The 16,394-nt window shown below is 40.6% G+C and overlaps 3 protein-coding genes across 5 annotated transcripts; all 3 read right to left on the bottom strand.

The window, feature by feature from the left end:
- Positions 1-1,131: 1,131 nt before the first annotated feature.
- Positions 1,132-7,529, bottom strand: mtdha (metadherin a). 2 transcript variants are annotated; one of them, XM_047604354.1, is made up of 12 exons: positions 7,059-7,529; positions 6,127-6,222; positions 5,836-5,947; positions 5,562-5,723; positions 5,300-5,350; positions 4,920-5,093; positions 4,540-4,620; positions 4,294-4,365; positions 4,038-4,165; positions 3,795-3,905; positions 3,611-3,710; positions 1,132-3,468 (listed from the first exon to the last, which is right to left on the bottom strand). In XM_047604354.1, exons 1-12 carry the CDS (start codon positions 7,419-7,421, stop codon positions 3,401-3,403), a joined length of 1,518 nt encoding a protein of 505 aa, XP_047460310.1. In that variant the 5' UTR covers positions 7,422-7,529; the 3' UTR covers positions 1,132-3,400. The 2 variants fall into 2 exon arrangements, with proteins under 2 accessions (XP_047460310.1, XP_047460309.1); XM_047604353.1 differs by having other exon boundaries at positions 6,127-6,225; positions 7,059-7,527.
- Positions 7,530-8,037: 508 nt separating this feature from the next.
- Positions 8,038-12,299, bottom strand: rrm2b (ribonucleotide reductase M2 b). The gene is made up of 9 exons (XM_047604359.1): positions 12,069-12,299; positions 11,515-11,679; positions 11,177-11,293; positions 10,811-10,944; positions 9,841-9,935; positions 9,560-9,693; positions 9,295-9,399; positions 9,054-9,167; positions 8,038-8,928 (listed from the first exon to the last, which is right to left on the bottom strand). The coding sequence occupies exons 1-9, from the start codon at positions 12,150-12,152 to the stop codon at positions 8,776-8,778; spliced, it is 1,101 nt and encodes a 366-aa protein (XP_047460315.1). The 5' UTR covers positions 12,153-12,299; the 3' UTR covers positions 8,038-8,775.
- A 178-nt stretch (positions 12,300-12,477) lies between these two features.
- Positions 12,478-15,556, bottom strand: LOC125019540 (nuclear transport factor 2-like). Of its 2 annotated transcripts, none has more exons than XM_047604364.1 (5): positions 15,421-15,556; positions 13,943-14,063; positions 13,133-13,204; positions 12,882-12,980; positions 12,478-12,785 (listed from the first exon to the last, which is right to left on the bottom strand). In XM_047604364.1, exons 2-5 carry the CDS (start codon positions 14,045-14,047, stop codon positions 12,669-12,671), a joined length of 393 nt encoding a protein of 130 aa, XP_047460320.1. In that variant the 5' UTR covers positions 14,048-14,063; positions 15,421-15,556; the 3' UTR covers positions 12,478-12,668. The 2 variants fall into 2 exon arrangements, with proteins under 2 accessions (XP_047460320.1, XP_047460321.1); XM_047604365.1 differs by lacking the exon at positions 15,421-15,556 and adding an exon at positions 15,294-15,312.
- Between the last annotated feature and the right edge of the window lie 838 nt (positions 15,557-16,394).

Below are 16,394 nucleotides of genomic sequence, written 5' to 3'. Positions count from 1 at the left end.
TGTGGCTTTGAGCGGCCGCAGTAACAGTCATCACCGAGTGACCTTCACTATTAATACATCTGCCTTTTGCACACGCAAACAAGACAAAAAAAAAAAAAAAAGAGTAAGCACAATGATCCTGCAGCAGGGAAGAATGAGAATAACGTGATATCCCACTGAAAGGTGAATGGGCCAGAGATTGTGAGAGATTAAAAGCTGCAAATCCTAAATGAACTGAGAGATAAGGGTTGGGGAGAGACAGAGACAGAGAGAGAGAGACAAGGCGAAGGAGGTCAGGCTCTGTGAGTGTGCCACGCGACGGCCTCACCTCATTGACTGAGGCAGCAGTTTGGCCTCCAGAGAGTCACTGCAACCACGCAGGACCGGCTACTGACACAGATTTGCTCTGCAGCAAAGTATTTAATTCAGAGACGGTTTGTGTAGATTTGCTCTGGGAGACACAGCAAACCAGTCGTGTGTAATGAGGCGTCTTCCTGGAGGAGTGGGACTGGCCTGTGCAACATCTGTAGCGTCCAGGTATCGCCTCATGCTACAAGAAGCGACACTGGTCAAATGTAAAACTAGTTACAAAACGGTCAGAAAAGATGAGGAGGGGAAAAATATTAGTGGCATCCACTTGTAAAACCATTCCTGTGTCGGGGGTCGTCCCATTGTCGCCCCTCTTGTAGTGAGGATGTGTATCGATACTGAAATATCGATACCTGCGATACCAGAACTTTATGCTCGATACTTAAATCAAGATACTTATTATTTTAGTTATTTCTGTTTTTAGTGTTTGAAACTGCATTTTCACATATGTTGTGTGATTGTGTGTCCTCTGTGTGGCTGTTGTATCAGCTCGGCTATAAATGAGGTCACTAGCTCAATATACTTCGAAAATCAGTGGTATCGAACATCAGCAGCTGAAACTGATTTTCTCTTGTATAACGTGTTTATATACATAAATATCTTCTTTGTCTTGTAGTAGAAGTAATTAAAGTAGTTATTCTGTTTTGCCCTCATATAAGTAGCACTGTGGAAGTAGGACAATATTTCACACCTCTCTATTTTTATCATTAACATACTGCGGAAGTGACAACAAACATGAATCTTAATTAAGCTAAAATAAAAAAATAAAAATACTTCACAGTGTGATATCAAGCATTTCCTGTTTAATTTTCATCTCGACCAAACAAACATAGAAATATCATTTGTATCTCCTCTGCAATAAACAAAGTCATTCACAAAAAAAAGAAAAAAAAAACACTTCCTAGAGATAAGTATATAAATACAGTGACTCAATCATCTTACTCATCGGTAAAAATTTAACAAAATCGGCACCTGGAGCCACAGTGACAAATAATTTTGCTGTGATCAGGTCTGCCAGCCAATAACTACCACCAGTTGATCAATGCTTTGACTTAGTGCACACTAAGTCTCTTTGCACACAGAAGAAAAATAGAACAAAACAGGTTAATGTCCTCTAAACTGGACGCCCACATAAAAAGCTGCAATTTGTCTCCTTACAGTAAGCCAGTACAGTATGTATACTGAGTGGTACTCTAGGACCAAGTACTAATAGTTAAAGCAAAAGTTTGATCATTTTATTTTATGTACACAAGTACTATTATCAAGGTCATGCAAAAGAAAATTAATTCTGACATCAAAACTTGCAATCGGATGGAAACTATATAAAAAGGACTTCAATGCACTTTCTATACATTTACAGGTTAAGGCAACGGAATAAAATTCCATTCATATATGTGTGAAATTCTGTGTGTGTCTGTGTGTATTGTTTAAAACCAACCTGGATGTGGCATTAAAGCTGCTCTGTGTAATATGTATGTCTTCATTCTCAGTTCAGGTCAAAAACAGCCACTCGACCTCCCTCCCTCCCACCCACCAAACCCGCCCGCCCGCCCATCGTAAAACCTGGAAGTCGGGTACAAACTGAAAAAAGTTACACATTTCACATTCCGCAAAAGTCAGTAAAAACAATTCATCGACATCCAAAGGAACGTAATACAGGTTTTTGCACAGTGCAATTACAGAAATGGAAAAAGCCCTTACAATCTGTACATATGGCATGGCTTTTTCTAGAACGAAACTGGAAGAAGAACTATTTTTTTTTGTTGTTGTTGTTTTTTAAATTAGAAAGAGTGCAGAAAGGACAATTAAGTCACTAGAAAAACCAACATACAGTCTTGTCGCATAAACCTAGACATACTCATGATGATAAAAGTGTGGGATAAATCCCACTACCCCTTAACTTCAGAGCCGTATATTAGAGATGTCTAAATACATCTAAAACACATCTCTAATGTACGGCTCTGCTTAACTTCACATTACAGCGCCTCCTGGTGGTTCACATCAGCTACTGTGGTCTCTATTTGACCTCAGCAAGTCCCCAGATTGGAATTCAATTTATTCATTTTCTTACAAAATCTTTGATGCGATCCAAATTAAATAATTGTCTAACTCTGGCTAAATCCAGTGCTTCACCGTCTGGTTGTCACGCAGACGGACAGAGAAGAGGTGGATCGTGCTGAAGGAATGGTTGTTGATAGGTTTCAATGTACTTTTAACACCACTGTAAATGTCATGGACCTCTGCTGCCACTCTTCTTACAGAAAATATTATATAAACGGGACAGGCAAACCCATCTTAATACAGTACTCACATGCCATTTATACGAGTGACAAATGTTTCTCCCACATTTCATACGGGATAGTAGCTCTATCAGGGATATGACTTAGTGTCGATTTAGGACAGTAAGTTATTAAAGCAATCAATAAAGGTATCAATGTCTTCCATAGGCTTGGAGAGTGGCCTACAGTCTGCCCGTGTACGTACAGGCATGTGAGTGTTGTACTGAGAAAAACTTGCCGAAAATCAAACCCGTCCTTTATCTTTTGCTCCACAACATTTCTGTAAGTAACGCATGGGCAGCAGAATGGCAAAAAAATCAAAGTGCAACATTCTAAGGAACAAAAAAATGTATGGTTAAAATAATAATAATAATAATAATAATTAAACCCGTTTTGTTTTGTTTTTTGTTTTTTGGAGGGGGGTATACAATTACTAACACTCTTGGAGAAGAGGAACAAAACTGAACAAAACAGAAAACACAATGCCATTTAAACATGTACCTCCAACGAAAGTCCACCTCACCTGAAACTCCACTCTGGTTGCAGTGTAGCAAATAGTGCAAATTAGTTAAGTTTTCAGTCCATAGGACCACATTTCATCACTATATGTTTAGCCAAGCAGCCGATATCGGCCGCTTGCCTTCTTGTTTTTGTTTCTGTGACTGACAAACGGTTGTGTGTATCTCAGAAAGAAACGCCGTACCTGGTAATTATTGCATGTGACACGTTTAACAATCATTTGCATATGCTTTGTCTGGACCTGTGATGTGACTTCATGTTTCCCTTCTGACTTTTTTCTTCTGGGACGGCTTCGGAGGCTCCACGGCCTGCTCAGGCTTCTCTGCAAGTACAGAAAATACGAAAGACGCATTTAGAGCCGTCGCAGTTTAAATCAGCTGGGACACAAGGGCATCGATTCCAGACTGTGTTTTAAGGGTAGGAATAGAAAAGGTCTGAGCAAACATAGAACCTCTGTGACCTACTCTGAGAGGATGATATGCTGGAATTCTGCTTTTTGGAAGGCGGCGCAGGAAGCTCTTGGGGTTTGGGTGCCGCCTTGATTGGGGCTGCTGTGTTCGCCGTCTACAATCAAACAAACGCATTGACAGGTTTCACACCTATACTAGTTTGACGTGGACGAAGCCAGCTTGATGTTTTGCGTCTTGCCTGAGCGTCAGATGCAGCCTCCTCTTCTGTTTTCTTCTTCTTTTTCCTCCTCTTCTTAGATTTGGCTGCTCCTCCAGACAGATCCTCGCCGTCCTTCTCATCTTCTGATGCCTGCCACGACACATATTCAGGTGTATATTTAAATTTCTGGTGAGAGAAATACACATGACAAGAAACATTCAAGAGTAACATGTTTTAAGATGAGGATAAACTCTAAATGTATAGTGTAATGAAGATTAAAACCTTGTTGGTGACTGGCTGCTCCTTCTTCAGAGGAGCTGGCGCCACCAACACAGGAGGCTCCTCATAGTTTCCCCAGTGCTCTGCAGGGGCGTTCCAGTCAGAGCTGGGATCTGCTGCAGCCGTCCCATCTAAAAGAAACGTGCATCGAACAAATGGAGTTAGATATGCGTAAAAACAAAACAAAAAAAAGCAGCAACAACTACACTTTCCTGCTTTAGGAAGGTGTGATGTGTAGAATGTATCGCTGGACACTTACTGAATCCCGACCACTCGTCATCAACGTTACGGTGGCTCACCCACTTCGGCTCAACTGAATTGGACACTGGGTCTAAAAGAGGTGACGGAGATAAAAAAAAAAAACTGTTAACAACAGCCAAAACACTGGTGGCTGTTGAAGCGAAATGAAAAAGCAAACCACGTTCGCATTCTCTGGATGACAGATGAAGGAAGTGGTTAATGTGTGACTCAGTGATAAAGCTTTCTGGTTAATCACACTACCGACCTGCGGTGTTCAGTCCTGGCACAGAGAAGGATGCACGGTTGAGGTCTGACTTTATTCGGCCATCGATGCCACTCCACGCAGCTGATGAGACCGCAGGAAAACACAGTTGCTTAGTGAACTCAGTTTCTCACAGTATATAAGAGTACTGCTAATTTCTTTTATTATATCACATTTGCCCAGTAGGTGGAGCAGTCTCACCTGGTCTTATAAATAACTATACCAGTGCAGTTAAACTATTTTGACTAATTATTTCTTTTTTCTTTGAAATCAAAATAACCGTGTTTATTATTACTGTATATCATAAGAATCTGCTGTCTTATGATTCATAAGCTGTATTTATATTTATGGTGGAGAACTGTCCGCACAGGTCTAGACGGTACCTTGTGAGTCCCGAGCCCAGCGCTGTGGCTCCGGTTGGGCCCTGCGATGCTTAGCCGTGGGGATGATACTCCACTTGTTTCCCTCCATGGCACCGCTCTGGCCTGGGATCTTCACGGACATGTCAGTCCAGCCTCCGCCATTGACCGAAGGCTCCTCTCTCCAGCTGGGGGACACTGAGAAGGAAAGAAAGACATGGGGTCACTGGGACAGTGAGACAACATATGATTTAAAAATGCATTGTAAATGCTGTTCAATTTAATTGGATATTGAAAAACTTTTACATAAAAGCTTCACGATTGCTCTCTGTCATCTTAACTTGAAAGGAAAAATAAAATTAAGTGTGCACTCATACGAAATAATGGTCTAGGTTTGTCTTTACCTGCACCGCTGGCTGCATCGCCCTTTCCAGTGGCTTTTGAACGCACGGCCTCTGAAGCAAATATGAAAAATTTACGTTAATGACATGCAGTATAACTAAATATTTGTGTAATACACATCAAAACTTCAAATCTATATCTTATATCTGTGTCATTACTGTGCAGTATGTTAAACAACTAGTAATTTCATGCTGTGGTCAAGCTTTTGAGACTGGAACAATTACGCAACACATCTATGACAGAAAACTTTTTCCACATTAATACCGTGGTTCCCTTTGTTCTTCTTTGATGGAACTGCGACCACAGGTGGCTCTGCGTGGGTTTTGGGGGCTTCCACTCCTCCTGGACTCCCAGAGTCCTCAGAACCCTTGTCCTTCCTGCGCTGCTGACGCTTTTCTCTGTTACTGACTTTGGTCTCCCACGCCCCTGATGGACACGCACACACAAAACCGTTCTGAATGCTGAGCTGACTCAGCGCCCACAGGGCAACAATATAGAAATATTTTAGATTGTTGGTAACACTCCTTTTGAGACTTACCATCGTCAGCTTCCTTCCCATCAGTTGTAGAGACATGCTGAACTGGTTTCACATCGGCCTTGGCTTTCTTCCTGTTCTTTTTAGCCTGAGCTGGGGCTTGCACCTCAGGCGCCTGTAGGCAGAGAAATAAATAAAAGAGGCAAATAAGTAATTTTAAAGGCCAAACCACCAGGCGAACATGACAAGCAGTGTAGTGTCAGCGATATTTAACAGATGAAAATGTCAGTACAGCTAAAACCTGTGGCTTCTCCAGTCGCCGACAGTTTCACGTCCCCTTCATATTGGATTTACCTTCTCAGTTTTAACCGGCGGCGCACGCTTGGAAACCACCTCAGTCACTTTGACTTCCTCTTGAGCCACTGTCACCGGTTGTCCATTAGACTGAGTCTTCTGAAGGGGAACAGACATCAGATTAACAACACAGTCAGGAGGATTTAGGAATAAAGCAGAAAAAAAATAAATAAACTTTAATTTAATGAGCGCATCATCTTCTGCTATAATAAACTACTTTTATAGATATCTATTTTGGTGACTCTACAGCTATCAAGGTCCATTTAGTTGATTTAATGGCTGGTGATATTTCAGTAACAAGGCTTCTAGTAACTCAATGGTCTTGAGCTCATGTTTCTGAGTAGTAGCTGATATCAATATCTGAACAGCAGCCTTAAAAAAGCCATTAGCCCTGCTCACAGATGTATTAAAAACAATATAACTGTCACATTATAAGTACAATTTAATAAGCGCAGTTATTAAGATAAAACGTCTTATCTTTGTGGTTAGCTAGCACTACCTCAAGATCAACAGTGACGTGTCAGTTAGCTACTCATAAACATAGATAGCATTCATCTCTTCACAAAAACACTACGATTAATAATACATTAAATTATCTAACGAGGTTGTCGGTGTCGTTTTTTGTGTGTGAGTGAGGGGGTTGTTCTTGATATTTTAATTTATGTGGTGTAAACCAAATTGGGCTGTAACGTCAACTAGCATCAACACAAGCTACATGAGCTAGCTGTGTTAGCTTGCTAACGAACGTTGAACTTCAACAGCGACCAATAAAATAAAAATGGAGATAAAAGTGTAAATGACGCCAGTTAACAGAGTGGAGACTTAAAGTCTGGGGTAAAGTGTTTTTATAGATGAACCAATGAAAAGTCACTAGATTTGTTGTGATTGAGCCACAGTGATTCGATCAGCCTACAGCTTTTACTGCACAGTACCTTCTCCGGTGGCTTTTTTTTGTTCTTCTTCTTCGGCTCCTCGGGCTTCGTTGTTTTAGCAACATTGGCCTTGGCAGCAGAAGCGGCAGGCTCGAAGCTGCTTTGTGTCACCGGACATCCCCGCTTCTTCCCGGCCAGCTGACCCCCGCACAAAGCGGCCCAGAACAGACCGAGGAGCAGCAGACCCAGACCCAGCGCCACCGAGGACAGGATGACCCACGTCGGGTACAGCTCGGGCTTCAGACCCAAATCCAGCCCGAACTGAGCCCGAACAAAGCCCTGGCCCGAAGACATGAGCTCCTTCAAGCGGCTGGAAAGGAGTTCGGCTTTCTCCAGCGCAAAACCTTGCAGGTCCCCAGCCATCTTCAAAAAATTGCGCACACACTAGCTGCTAGCTTTCATTTCCAGCATCCGTATGCTATCGGAGGAGTGGCTAATAATCTAATCTGACTGTGTTGTTTTGTCTCAAACGAATGAGGAAGATAATGAAGAGTACTTCAGAACCAAACTAAATCCAAAAAAACAAAACAAACAAACGGCCACTGAGTAACTCGGGATTTTAAATCAATACCAAATACGTTTGGTGTGGTTTATTTTTCATTGCCAAAGAGTAACAGCTTCTGCTTCATCTCTCACTCTGGTAAACAAACAAACAAACAAACATACAAGCAAAAAAAAAAAACTCTTCCCAGTGCATAGCCCTGTCTCATCCTTCCTCTCTGTTTATAAACTCACCTGGTGCCTTGTACCTTCAAAATAAAACCACCAAAAAAGTAATCAAAATGAACAAGTGCTAATGTGTTTCAAAATCTACTTTAAGTCTAAACTCAAACCTAAACAACGGAAAGTATTAACTAATATTTAAACAAGATAATCAAAGAAAAACATATAGCTCTAGCACCAACTGTTGAGAGAAAATTACAATCCACATTTTGGATGCATTTGGATATAATATATAATAAAACACAAGATCCGATAATTAATAAAAAATAATGACATTTTTTACTAAATTCGTATTGTACATTAGAATGGCTGCAAAAGACACAAGATTCTGGATATAACCCTTATTCACCTGTCCACTGAGGAACAGACAAATTACTCCCATAAACCAGAACATAATTTGTATTTTAACAAACTTAAAAAACAGGGACCAGTGTCACAAAGATACTTCATGCTTGTCTACAATGTTAGATGAATTTCTGAGGCAGTTTCACAAAACAAACAAACAACAAAAAACACACACGCATAGTTGTCTTTAGACTAGTAAGTTGGCCATCATGACTTAAACATAGTGTATTTATGGTAGCACATATTGACACCACTGACCATGTGTAGTACCTGCTGATTAAAACCGTGAAACATTAGTGGTTTGCTGATAACTACAATGTTTATATTCCTTAACATTTAAAATATCCAATTAAGATCTTGTGAAACCCAAACAACTGTTAAATTCAGAGCAGCAGAGCAGTTCAAGGTTTGTTCAAAAGATGCTTTTATGTGTCTAACTAAATCCTGACTATTAGTTAGATCTACGTGATGGTCAAAGTCCACAGTAACTCTATAAAAATGGCTCCTGTTTCTTTCCTACTGTCAAAAAATGGGGCAACAAAGGGGCAACAAAGCCCATTTGTTTATGTCAATAACTGTCCAAACAAAAGAAATAAATAGGTAAAATACAAAGAAATTAACAAATGTATCACATCTCTCATGTCAGTTCTCAGAAGTCTGCGTCTAGTGTGAATTCACCATCCATCATGCTCGACATGACTCCGAATCTCTGATATTCTGCAACTCGCTTCTCAAAGAAGTTGGTTTTCCCCTCAAGGGAAATGGACTCCATGAAGTCAAATGGATTTTCAGTTTGGTAAACCTTGAACGAAAATTGAGAAGAAAAAAGATGAATAGGTAATTAGCATTAAGTATAGGTTACCCTTGATTTTACATTATTGTTATTATTATCCATCTTATTTACATCTGTTGTTTAAATACACTTACCTTGGTCAGTCCGAGATCAGCGAGAAGCCGGTCGGCCACAAACTCGATGTATTGCTTCATGAGACAACTGTTGATTCCAATAAGATCAACTGGCAACGCCTCCATCAAAAACTCCTGCAACCCAAGACAATAAAATATTACTAAAATAATTCACAGACCAGGCGTTATCTGTCAAGATTTAAAACAGAGAATGTATCAAAAAAGAACAGACAAAGCAAACAGTTTAAGATTAGCTACCGACCTGCTCAATGCTAACAGCTTTGGTGACGATGTCCTTGACTCTGTCCTCTGAAGGCTTCTTCACCAGGTAGCTGTACAGCAGGCAGGCAAAGTTACAGTGCAGACCCTAGAAAAGACGACAACAAACGTCAGAACAAAGCAGCAGTTTCATCACCGGGGTAAATCCCGAGAAGAAAATGGAATAAAATAGGCACATTCTCATCATTAATGTGTCCAACAAAACAACAGCTTATTATGTTATATGTCTTTTTATTAAGTCATCTTACCTCATCTCTGCTAATCAACTCATTGGAGTAGGTGAGGCCAGGCATTAGGCCTCTCTTCTTCAGCCAATAGATAGCAGCAAACGAGCCAGAGAAGAAGATGCCCTCCACAGCTGCAAATGCCACAAGTCTCTCCCCTGGGGGCAAACAAGTTAAAATTACTCTCAAATCACCATATATGTATGTATATATAGAAAGTTCCTCAAAGCCAGAGTTGTTTGTTACTTTTGCTATGTGCTATATGTTATTTCAGTGTGCTATTTTGAATTGGACATGCTCCTTACCGAACGTGGATTTGCTGTCATTTATCCATTGAAGGGCCCAGTCGGCCTTTCGTCTGACACAGGGCATGGTCTGAATGGCGTTAAACAAGTAGTCCCTAAGAGTCAAATATACTGTAGTTGATTATAAGCCCTTACAAATGACTAGCTCAAACGCAGATCATGTGTGTTCACTCACTTACTGTAGTATTTTTAATGATAAATTGATCCGCAGTATGAAATTACACTCACTTGCTCATCAGTTCATTAGATAAACTAGTGTAACAAATGGATTCTAATATAACAGTCCTGCATTAAACCTCAGATTCTTGAAGGTTATGGTATTCATTCATTATAATGTGCACTGAGAGAGGCCTTGATTCAAGTATGTTTTTATTTTGGAGGCTATGGTTTTAGTACTGTTGAACTGTATTGTGTTGTAACGACATATGTTTCTATTATTTTGTTGACAACATTACCAAACGTGGTCTAGGCTAAATAACAGAAACGCTTAGTGTTTGATTCACAACACCACAAACTACGGCCTCCAAAATGTTGTTGTTGTATGTTTCAACATAAACTGAATAATATAACAGTCACTAATGGGGGGTTAGTGCTAGATTGTTTTCCCTAGTGTACTTAATGGGCTGGAGAGTGAGTGTAGAGCACAACAGTTATTTTTTTCTTAAAGACATAAAACAGGTGCAGGCTAAAATAATGAAACGGGGTGTGTGCACGTCAAACAACAAGTTGATATGTGACATTATTGTCTTCTCTAGTCTCTAGGCGCTTTAAGGCTGCTGCACCTGGGAATGCAACGGAAATCACCACAAACTGGAGTTTGCCCGTCCTGTTGTGAGCAGGTGCAGCTCTTACGGTTTGGATGTAAGTCAACAATTCATGTTTTTCGTTCACCACACAAGAATAAAACAGAAAAAAATAGCATCAAAACCTGCTTTCCAGTAAATGTTTTGAACCAACGTAAGCGTCTGACCTCTCCTTCAGGTCCCTGATGTAGGTGTTGATGAGCATGCTGTACATCTCCGAGTGAACGGTCTCAATAAGGATCTGGAAGCTGTAGAAGGAGCGTGCTTCGGGGATCTGCACTTCCTGGCTGAACCTCTGCACCTGTTAGAGAGAGCACAAATAGATGAAGAATCCATTTAGAGATTTTGAGACAGACTAAATTAAACACTTATCAGTCAGTATATTTAACCGTTGCCTGGACAGGTTTAAAAGTGACTCTGGAAGATAATCTGGCAGCCAAAATTAGTCAGGTAAGTAGGAAGCTGCACGTGTGTGATGAGTGTCTTAAGGCACAAGACGATGTTGAGCGACATCTCTTTTTCTACCCTCTCACCAGGTTTTCGTTGACGATACCATCGCTGGCAGCGAAGAAAGCCAGGACGTGGGAGATAAAGTGTTTTTCATCAGGCTTCAACCGGTCCCAGTGTGTCAAGTCTTTGGATAGATCAACCTGAAAGGAACAAGAACATCTGTCTTATAGATTTCTAAGAATTATCCAGCGATTCCCGTGGAGGGAAATCACGCTTATAACCTTCAAGACACTGTTAAGTCATAAGTATTTATTTAACACAACCTGAACTGACTGCATGAGTGATTTGGTCAGTTTTTTTTTAGCATTATTGACTTATTACCTTTAGTCAGTCAGCGAAACACTGAAATTGCAACACTCACCTCCTCCACCGTCCAGAAAGAGGCTTGAGCCTGCTTGTACATCTTCCAGATTTCCGGGTACTGAATGGGGAAGATGACAAAGCGTCTGGGGTTCTCTCTCAACAGAGGTTCATCTTCTTTCTCTGAATCATTTTGGGACTGTGGATCTTTTTCTTTTAAGTCGTTCTGCAAAAGGCCAGAGTGACATTTATTTAAACGAAGGCTTTGCTTTTAATTTGAATTTTCTGGACTGTAGTAGTAGTAGTAGTAGTAGTAGTAGTAGTAGTAGTAGTAGTAGGACAGTAGTAGAGGTACTGACTGTCCCCTAAACAACGAAACGCACCACTGCGCTTGCGCATTCATTCAAGGCGACAAAGGGCATTTACGCGTTCGCTACATGTTTATATCATTGTAAGCACCTACTTCGCTACATTTTATCAAACGGTTCGAACTTACGAGCTCAGTTTTCAAAGTAAATAAAGTAAAGTGTTTTTATTTTCTGGTAAAACCCGTTCACAGTAGCAGGCAGCTAACTTGAAACGAATGCTACAGCTAGCTGCTTTCAAGCTACTCACCGACTCTTTATGATGCTCTGACTGCCGACCCGTGTCGATTAGGTCCATTTTCTCAGAACACGACTTTTTCACGGTCGGTGTCATTCGGAGGAGTGAACGTGGATCCCGTCGCTAGCTGTTACTCCGTGACATAACCTCGTGTTGTGGGGAATGCAGCTGTAGCTCTGTTGGTTATTAAACCCTTGAAACTGACAACCACGCAGGGAGACGCAGCGCCTCTAGCGGACAATCACGGGACATGTTACAAAATCACGTTTTCTTTTTAGTGACATAACACATGACCCTTATAAATTCACTTTCGTAATTATCAGTCACACTACAATCTTCGTCGTGTAGGAAAATTCGCAAAACAAACAAACAAACATCACACACAGCTGTGTGGTAAAGGACAGAAAGACAGGACCAGTAGTTCAGTGATCAATTATTTAATTTGACATGAATGTTATTTGGAATGTGACATTGTAACATTAAAGATGGAATAACTTTACACATGGGTCCCTGTATTCAAAAATGGCAGCATGATCAAAGTGGGATTTCATGTTTGTCAAGTGTTTTTTTTGTTTTGTTTGTTTTCTTCGTAAGCCAACAAATCCGAGGGCTCTACACCGGTATGTTGTGTATCCCCAGCCGAAACACGTCGTTCGCGCACGCCCACGCACAGTTCTGGGACTTCAGCATAAACACTTGATGGAAGGCCATTGGTGGATCGTCATCTACCTGTTGTAGAGCAAGAAAAAAAAAAAAAAAAAACGTTGGTAGATTTGTACTATACACAAATGAACACTGAGGTGGGACAGGTGAATATCAGCTTACCTGTAACTGTCCAAATACCATGATGACGATACAACTGTCTATTGTCGGCTGGCAGTCTTGACCTGTGATAATGTGCTTGATGCGGCTGAAAGGCAGGTTCTGTGGATTGGAAGTGGTGTTATTATTGAATGAAAGCTAAAAGTAGCAACCGTAATCATTTGGCATGGGTACTGTAAATAGAAACAGTGAGAAGGTCTGTTCACTGCAAAGTCACACAATATTATTTACTCAAACTACACAGAGATACATACTACAAGTTTGCCAGCGATGGCTTCTCTCCCGTGAAAAAATGATCCTTCCCATGTCAAACAGGCATCAGCAGACTGAGGGAAGAAACACATGAAGGAATACATTTTTTTTTTAATACAAACATTACAACAGCTTGATGCAAATCAGGTTGGCAGCAAACAAACGACAATATTTATCCAGCCACATTTAAACAATTCTGATGAGCCTTAATTAACTTGACATTGAATCCAAATAAAATAATCTGATGAGGCAAACTGGAAGTGTTTAAAGGTTCCACAACATCAATCAGAATATAACATATTTTGACTTTAGTACAATGGTCAGGCCCACTGTGGAACATCAAGTCTGTTGTTTCCCCAGAATGTTTATTGGCAACAATAAATTCATTCAACAGAAATAAAGACAACCAAAATGGACCAGGATGGACCCACATTTTCAACAGTTTTGCCCAACTTGGTTGTTGTTTGCTGTTGTTTTACCACCGTGTTTCCATTCCTCCCAGAAACTCATCATACACCATGATGTTAATGCCACATGAGAAAAACGTGCACAGAAAGAGAGTATTTATCCCAGCTAGAGAGAAACAACCACATCAAGATGCTTTCATGGTCATTTGGGGCTAATATTTTCCCGTTCAATGTATTGTCAATGGGCTGCACCAAATTCTACAGATCAGGGCAGGTAGTAACATGGGGTATTTTGGTACTGAAAAGGGATATTATTTTGATTATAAGCAGAATACTAGTGTCCATGTAAAACAAAGCCAGTGTGGTGGCATGTTTGAAACAGGCACAGGCTCATGGCAAACTTACATAGAGGTTACATATTTCCATTCTGTTGGTATTGTCAAACTGGTTATAATATTGCTGGACAAATCCCTCTCCAATTGTTCTCCATACTTCTTTCCCTCCAGCCATTTGTGAAGCAGCTGATCTGTAAAAGAAGAGTTCTGTTAGTCCATGAGTCAATTTAAAGCAACTACAAGTCAAAGTTATAGTAGTTCATTAAAAATAGGTCGTTCCCACTAGCTTATCCTGCCCACTCCTGTAATTTAAACACATATGTCAAAATAAAAGGTCAAATGAAAACTCGCTTGCAAGGCTATTTTACTGTACATTAATCTACCGACCATTCACCCCACCCCATATGATCCTACATGTACACTGATCGGCCATAACATTAAAACCACTGACGGGAAAAGTGAATGGCATTGACAATCTTGGGACAATGTTTGGACCTGGCATTAGTGTGAATGCTACTTAGACATGTACCACCCATCTAGACCAGATCACCCCACAGTAATGATAATCCATGAAGCCTGCAGCCACCCACAGCACGATGTAGCCTGGCACAAAAAAAGGTTTAGGAACAACTCAAAATATGCACAGCACAGGGTGTTGACCCGGCCTCTAAATTCACTGGATCCCAAACTAATCAAGTATCTTTGGGATGATCCACAGAGACCCCTCCCCTCAACCCACAGGACCCAAAGGCTGAACGAAATGATTACATAAAAACAATTCATTATAAATACACATTTTGAGGCTGGCTTCATGTTCAGCTGCATATGAACACGTTAAAAAGGAGGATATACAGTCGCTTGCCATCTTATTAGGTACAGTAGAGAGAAAATAATGGACTCTAATGTCAAAGAGTCCTGCACTAAATCTTCATAACTGTGTACGAGGATGTAGTTCGTGATGCTGTTAATCTGTAACGAATTAGTTCCTGTCACTGAGCCCATTGACTTCAATAGGATTGTCAAAATAATAGAAACACGTGTCGGTACAACGCAGTGCAGTTCAGCAGTGCAACAAACCACAGCCTGGAAAACTGAAAACAGAGTTCAGACAACAGCTCTCTGTTGTGTTAACTAACTATAAACTCCGTGAAGCAAAGACTTTGTACATTTCCTCGACTGTCAAAGTTCGCCACCAGATGCGATGATAATGAAGGCTGCCGCGCAGTTTCCCCCGAAATACTAAAACTTTTGTTAGCGGGATCAAAGACAGAGAACCAGGTCTATCAGAGGAATTGAGTGACTTCTACCTCCGACCGTGTGAATGTTAGTTGGCGAAGTTCAAGAGGTTTAACAATAACCGAAAGTGCGTCCACTGTTTAATAACTTATGGCTAACGTTAGCTACGTAGCTTGTGCACAGACCCAGCTTTTCTCCGACAGTTGGACACAGATCTGCGCTTATCTTCGCCCTAATCGTCTGAATAAAGGCCAAATTGAAGAAGCACTTAACTCAGAGAGTATTTCACCGTGTTCGTTAGTTTTATCTTACTTTTTCCCCCCAACAGTAGGTTCACAACCAAGCGTGGACACAAATCAGAATCGAGATGACGAGGTTCCCGCTAGGGCTGGGTGTATCGATTTAAATATCGATACCAAGGCTGACATCGATATCGGAACGATACTAGCGTGATGAAATTGATACTGTGTTACAGGTTCATTCAGCAAATCACTCCTCACAGAGTTCATGTGAGTGCAGCTTCTCTGCAAGTGCGAGCAGCAGGTGCTTCTCTATACTCATCTGTGGTAACAGGTGCATATGGACAGAGTTTGACACTCAAATCCTGGTTTCACAACAGCATCCCACAGCTGGCACTGGTTCCGTTGTTGAAATGAAAAAGAGAAGATAGACTGGATGCAGGCCCACTTCTCTGCGGGAAAATGAATGAGCCAAGAAAATGTTCCATCTTTGAGCAGTTTTTGTATCTGTTATACATTTTGTTTTCTTATTTGCTCAACTGACTTTGTTACTGACATTATTTTCCATTGTTGTTGTGCTCTTTACGTTGTTCTATTTATATTTTTGTTACATTGTTCCTTTTTTTTTAATCTTGTACTAATTACTTTTTTCTAAAACAATCGTGTGTAGTAAGAGGGGAATTATTTACTTTTATACTGTTAAATTGGTTTATATTGTAATTAATTAAGAGTTTATTTGCCTAAATACATGTCCTGTATTTTATCATAATTATAATCCACTAACTCAAGGGAAAATTACGGAGTTATTTAATGATTATGACGTTTCAAGAAAAAGTATCGGTATCGGCGATACTAGCCCTGTATTTACTTGCTATCGGATCGATACCAGAAATGCCAGTATCGCCCACTCCTAGTTCCCGCTTCCTCTTCTGCTTCTTCTCGGTAGTTCGCCAGATATGTTAACAGCTTTACCGCCACCTTCTGACTTAGAGTGTGAACGACAACAGGTCTTCTGACAATACATTCAAGCCTGGACTTATACAAACA

The sequence above is a fragment of the Mugil cephalus genome, chromosome 14 (genome assembly GCF_022458985.1).
Source record: "Mugil cephalus isolate CIBA_MC_2020 chromosome 14, CIBA_Mcephalus_1.1, whole genome shotgun sequence".
Lineage (NCBI taxonomy): Eukaryota > Metazoa > Chordata > Actinopteri > Mugiliformes > Mugilidae > Mugil > Mugil cephalus.
This window is presented reverse-complemented; position numbering and strand designations above follow the sequence as displayed.

Excerpts from the sequence above, each read along its gene's own strand:
- LOC125019540 (XM_047604364.1), bottom strand. The coding sequence starts at position 14,047 with ATGGCTGGAGGGAAAGAAGTATGGAGAACAATTGGAGAGGGATTTGTC. Across the intron at positions 12,981-13,132 it reads CCATCGCTGGCAAACTTGTA|AACCTGCCTTTCAGCCGCAT; the intron begins GTATGTATCTCT and ends TCCAATCCACAG. Across the intron at positions 12,786-12,881 it reads TGGTATTTGGACAGTTACAG|GTAGATGACGATCCACCAAT; the intron begins GTAAGCTGATAT and ends GCTCTACAACAG.
- rrm2b (XM_047604359.1), bottom strand. The coding sequence starts at position 12,152 with ATGACACCGACCGTGAAAAAGTCGTGTTCTGAGAAAATGGACCTAATC. Across the intron at positions 11,680-12,068 it reads CAGAGCATCATAAAGAGTCG|AACGACTTAAAAGAAAAAGA; the intron begins GTGAGTAGCTTG and ends GGCCTTTTGCAG. Across the intron at positions 9,168-9,294 it reads AAGCTGTTAGCATTGAGCAG|GAGTTTTTGATGGAGGCGTT; the intron begins GTCGGTAGCTAA and ends CTTGGGTTGCAG.
- mtdha (XM_047604353.1), bottom strand. The coding sequence starts at position 7,421 with ATGGCTGGGGACCTGCAAGGTTTTGCGCTGGAGAAAGCCGAACTCCTT. Across the intron at positions 4,166-4,293 it reads TGACGAGTGGTCGGGATTCA|ATGGGACGGCTGCAGCAGAT; the intron begins GTAAGTGTCCAG and ends CGTTTCTTTTAG. Across the intron at positions 3,906-4,037 it reads AGCAGCCAGTCACCAACAAG|GCATCAGAAGATGAGAAGGA; the intron begins GTTTTAATCTTC and ends GTGTCGTGGCAG.